The sequence below is a fragment of the Microtus ochrogaster genome, linkage group LG9 (assembly GCF_000317375.1).
Source record: "Microtus ochrogaster isolate Prairie Vole_2 linkage group LG9, MicOch1.0, whole genome shotgun sequence".
NCBI classification, from domain to species: Eukaryota; Metazoa; Chordata; class Mammalia; order Rodentia; family Cricetidae; genus Microtus; species Microtus ochrogaster.
Window position 1 is genome coordinate 27024778 of NC_022034.1, and position 5683 is coordinate 27030460.

A 5683-nucleotide genomic window follows, 5' to 3' on the forward strand; every position below is an offset into this window, starting at 1 on the left:
ACTGTGCATGTGACGGGCTTAGGGTAAGGGGTGCACTGTGCACATGACAGGCTTAGGATAAGGGGTGCACTGTGCATGTGATGGTCTTAGGATAAGGGGTGCACTGTGCATGTGATGGGCTTAGGGTAAGGGGTGCACTGTTCACACTTTCTGTGTGGCATTAGTTATTACATCAAGGCTTTTTCGTGTATCACCAAGCATTCTCATATCAAGATGAATTTATTATTAAATAGCGATGAGTGTCACAGAACATATATGGAGTGAAAAATAAGAAATAAGTATAATTATATGAGTGGATTAAATACTCTAGATGCTGGCAGTCAGGCAACCTTATCTTCTTCCCTTTAAAGTGTCATCTGATATTTACTTAGGCTAAATACATTCCAATTTAATTTATAAAAACTAGGGGCTGAACAAATGGCAGTTAAACGCATTTGCTACTCTTGCAAAGGACCCAGGTTTGATTCCCAGCACCCACATGGCAGTTCACAACGATCTGTAACTTTAGTTCCAGAAGATCTAATGTCCTCTCTGACCGCCATGGACAGCAAGGACACACATGGCACACAGACATACCACATACAAACATGGAACAGTCCAACCTAGATGTCCCCTGCTATTTCAGTGCATCATATAAGAAACTGTATGGGCTCAGATGTAGCCCACTGGTGGCATGCTTGCCTTGCATACATGAGGCCCTGGGTTCAATCCCCAGCACAACATAAACCAGGTGCGATGATACATCTCTGGCCCATGCCTCTAATTTCAGTTTTGGGGGAGGAGGAAACGGGAGGGGGAAATCAAGATCATCCTCAGCTCTACAAGTCTGAGGCCAGCCTGGGCTACAGGAGACCCTGCAAGAGAGGAGAGATCAGAGCATGCCCAAAGGTTGGCGTACAGTGTTGTATCAGACAGTCTCCCACTCTGCCGCTTTAAACCAGTGACTTAGTATTGAAATGGCTAAGGTGACACCATCTTGTTGTGACTTTGTTTACTGTCTTTCTAGGCCTTCCCAGCCTTCCACACCTGCCAGTCATATGCACCTTGGCAATGCTTCTGGGACTGTCCATGCCCTGACCATAGTGCAGATGTATTAGCCAGAATAAGTGATGTGTGTGCAGGATAAAACCTAAGCCTAAAGAACTAAGAGGAAGCACAGTGGGTGTGCAGAGTCTGGAAAACACTGCTCCCCTGTGAAAGGACAGGTGCTGCTCTGCCCCGCAGGCACTGGTTCAGCTGGGCCTTTTGTCTTTGAAAGTGCTATATCCCTGAGCTCTGGCACCAAAGGACTTTTCAGAGGCACGATCCCTCTCTTGGTCACCTTCTAACAAAACGACTTAAATACTTGCAGTTGGCTAATGAGTGTGTTTGCCAAGAACTAACTCATGTGGGACACGGCAGTCTCTCCACAGCCTGTAAACAGGAAATGCTCCCGCCCAACTCAGAGACGTTTGGACTGAAGAGCTTATCTGAATCCTTAGCGCACTTCCCGGTACACCAGAGAGGTCGTGGAGATTTGGCAATTTTACTCTTCTACCCGCACTCCCCATTTCCCACCAGTTTCTCCAGATGGATAACTGCAAAGCCCAGGAAAGACAGCTGAATCCTAACTGCCAGCACCTGGTAATACGTCACACCAGTGACAAGGAGACACAGTAGACGGGATCGAGAGCACTAATCGGATGATTTGAGCCATGAAGATTACTGTGGCTCATGCACACCACCCAGTATAATCACAGGTTCTTACAGGTGCAAAGGGAAGCGGCCGCGGGAGCTCTGGGTGAGTCAATGTGTGAAGAACAATTCACCAGTCACTGCTGCCTTCCAGACGGAAAGTCACCAGCGAGCAACAGGGAACAATTCCTAGGCCAGGGAACAATTCCTAGGCGACCAAAGGACAGGAATTGGTTTTTCTTCCTTGAGAAGAAAATATAGCTTCTGGTGGCACATTTGTCTCCTTAAGTCCTGCTCTGGACATTCTCCTGGGAGATGGTGTGTGGTGTGTGTGTTGTGACATCACCTAGCAGTGGTCTACAGCAGCAACAAGACACTAGCTCTTCAGTCACAGCTACCCAGAACTGCTCGGGACATGCAAAAGTCACGTCAGAGGCCTACTCCAGAACCCAGAGCATAAATTCAAATCCAGATCTGGGTGGCACGGGGGGCAAATTCAGCGACTCTTTTGGCTTTATTAAATACTCACTGGCTGCCTGACCTCTATGGGTACCCATGATTTGGGTCACAGTTCATGTGTCTAAAGCACGAACCTGTTTGGCTTCGGTGCAAGTGATAATCGGGTAACTCTAATCAGAGTGCAATGCCGGAGTAACACGCGCTGAAAACAGGCCGGGCGCGAACAGAGTCCGTGCGGAAGCACAGCTCCCTCTCATGCATCCCTCAAGGACAAACCTCCCTCTACTGTACAATGGGTTCTGCCTCTGCCCCTGCATCAACATCATGACCATTTAAGATGCATGAAGCAAGGAATTCAGAGCCACCACTGGCTTACAATGTTTCCATGGCTGTCCTTCTTCAGCTAAGGTATCTTAACTTTACCCTTACCACTTTTCCACAGCTCTCCTTCTTCAGCTAAGGTACTTTCTTTAACTTTACCCTTGAAAGGATTCTGCCACAGCATTCATAACAGCAAGCTGTTTGCTTTGCTAGCTCTAGACCAAACCCAAAACTCTGGCAAAAAAGGTGCTGACAGAGGGGCAAGCGGGCACTGGGTGCTTGACTTAGTCAGGTCTCCAGGAGCTCCCCAGGCTAGTCGTACTGTGGTCTAGCAGTAGCCTGATGGTGCCAGGCAAGAAGCCGGACCTCTGAGAGACTGATATAGACTGATACAGTCTGTTCAAACTGAGGCCAGTCACAGTATCTGTGGCCTCTGGACACTGACCAATTGATATTCGATCTTCATCTCTAGACCTCAGTTTCCTACTTCGTCTTTATTTCTGCACAACTGGGCTGTACCTACCCAGCAGAGGTTGTATGTGGCTTAGAATATCATATGTCAACGTCCAGCACATAACAGGCAACCCATGGTAACTTTTGTCCCAATCTTGACTCATAAATTGACTAATCTCTATAAAGGAAAATAAGATGATGTACACTCTACAGTATTCAAAGAGTAACTCCCCATAAAACTTCACCAAAAGACTAGATCTGATTGTAAAAAGTATATGAATAATTTCTAGAAACCGACAGCATATAATCTCTGTCTGGTCTATAAATAAAATCACATGGTGATTAAGGATGGCTTTAAAAATGAATCGGTCAAGTTTGTGTCTCCTAAGGACCCATGTAAGGAGAGAGAGCACCAAGGGATAAGGCCAAGACAAGTGAGATGCCTCATTAACATGTATTAGGTATGCAGGAACCACCTACCGCTGCCACCCTGGGCAGTTAACCCTTCATCTTCAAAGATGTCAAAGCTCTCCTGGCGCGTCTTGGAGGTTTCAGACTTTAGCATCTCCAGGGGCATTCGCAAGACGGTAAGATTATACTGAAGCGAGTGGGACAAATCATAGCTGTAACTGAGAAGAGGTTCAGACGTAAGAACTTACAGAAGCAAAGCGTTTCACAGTCCTAGCTCCCGAGAGGAATTACACTCTGAGATAAATAACCTCACATCTGCTATTTCACTTGGAAGCAATGCTGTTAAATGACCACTTCAAAGCACAACTGGAAATGAAGCAAAACCTCACCGCCCAACTTATGTTTCTGCACTAGAAATACACAGCTATGCTATGTGTCATGTATATTTGCTGACACAACATGCATCTTTTTTTCTGCGTCAAAGTCTGATATCGTGCCAGGTCAACTTCCTTATGTCCACAAATGTGGTTCTATAGAAGGTACAGTGAAGTACAGGATTGTCATCACTAACGCAGGGCTCTCTCGACCATGGTTTACACATGAGCAAAAACAACTACCAACAGGGCTAGAGAGGTGGTTCAGCGGGTAACAGCACTGGCTGTTTTTCTAGAAATCTTGAGTTCAATCCTAGCAACCATGTAGTGGCTCACAACCATCTGTAATGCGATCTGGTGCCCTCTTCTGGCCTGCAGGGATACATGCAGTAGCTTTACATAAAATATTTGTGTTTATTTTATAAATAGTTGACTATTAACAACTAAAGAGAAATGTTTAAAAATGCAAAGCACCTGGTCTGTGCACACCACTGCTGTGCAGGGAGGCTGCTGGCCCGTGCTCCTGCAGACTCAGGTCCAGATTGGTAAATGTCCCAGCTCCAGCCCGACTCGGGTCCTGGTTGGTTAATGCCCTCACTCCAGCCCGACTGGGCTCCTGATTGGTGAATGCCCCAGCTCTAGTCCAACTCGGGTCAACTGGCTCCAGCCCGACTAGGGTCCTGGTTGGTGAATGCCCTGGCTCCTGCCCTACTCAGGTCCTAATTGGTGAATGCCCTCGCTCCAGGCCGACTCAGGTCCTGATTGGTGACTGCCCTGTCCAGCCCGACTAGGGTCCTGGTTGGTGAATGCTATTTTGTGTTCTACTTTTCCCTCTGTACACTACAGCAGACAGAATCCTCCTTCTATCACAATACCCGATTCAGCCCAGCCTACCTACCGGTCACAGCTTAACACTTTGTCATAATGGTCTACTATTTGCTTATTTGATTAATTATCAGCTTGGTTTGTCTGCTTGCTAGCTATGGTAAACAGATAGCCACAAATATCTCTATACCAAGGAAGATTTCTGTTTTCTACCAAAACATATCCTTGGGATGTATTTTCACATCTGCTTAACGCTACATTCATTCCACCAAAACTATTAATTCATCAGTATCGCAATACTTTTACCTATTTCTAATTAATTTTTACTTAATTTTGCAAGATCACTAACTGAAACTGAACTATGGCACTGTTACAACTCTACATTAGAACTAATACAATTTTATAATTTAAAATTCCAAAATGAGAGTATTTCTTTAAATTATATTAATTTCTCCCTGAAATGGAGGTAATTTTTATAGTGACAATAAATACCTTTAACGTTATCCACTTAAATTTTCAAGAATCAAGTTTTTTTAAGGAAGAAATTCCTAGAGTTTAATGATTTTATATGAAATAATCTGGCTATTGGTTGCATTCCAATTCTCGCTCTATAATCTAATCAATTACAGTGACGAATAGAAGTACAATCAGCCTCAAACTTACCTAAAGTAAAAGTTGCTAGATAGATCCACATTTTGAAATATCCTTAGGTACCTTTAAAAAAAAAAAGTAAAGCACATCATAAACATGAACTTTTATTTTTCATGGCTTAGCATGCAGTCAGGGTATCCTTGCATTAGCGGGTGTGCTCACTGGGCGGAGGAATCCCAGCCACCCCTGGCACAGGTATGCATCTGTCCACCATCTCTGAGACCCTTGGCTTACTCTGCTCCTCTTTATGTAGTGACTGCTCTCAAATGGGCGGGGCACAGACTGGGAGCAGGGCAGGATTAGGACTTTTTTTTTTTCAGTGAGTTTTAGAAATTCTCAGAGGATAGAGACAAGGCAGGTACACAAGTTAACAAAACGTCATGGGTCACCATAACTTTAAGTTGGAAAGTATTTAATGTGAAAACGGACAAGAATACAATAGTGGGTGTGCAAGCACGCAGAGGCCGGGCAGCGGGTGCATGCAGAAGCCGGTTGGTGGGTACATGCAGAAGCTG

General features: G+C 45.1%; 1 protein-coding gene across 1 annotated transcript in view; it reads right to left on the reverse strand.

The window, feature by feature from the left end:
* Positions 1-5683, reverse strand: part of Fig4 (FIG4 phosphoinositide 5-phosphatase) — a 119582-nt gene that overhangs the window by 86311 nt on the left and 27588 nt on the right. Inside the window, exons 5-6 of the mRNA XM_005363562.2 lie at positions 5181-5231; positions 3388-3536 (exon numbers count right to left, since the gene is read on the reverse strand). Of these exons, the coding sequence (XP_005363619.1) occupies positions 3388-3536; positions 5181-5231 (200 nt within the window). The remainder of the gene's footprint in view (positions 1-3387; positions 3537-5180; positions 5232-5683) is intronic.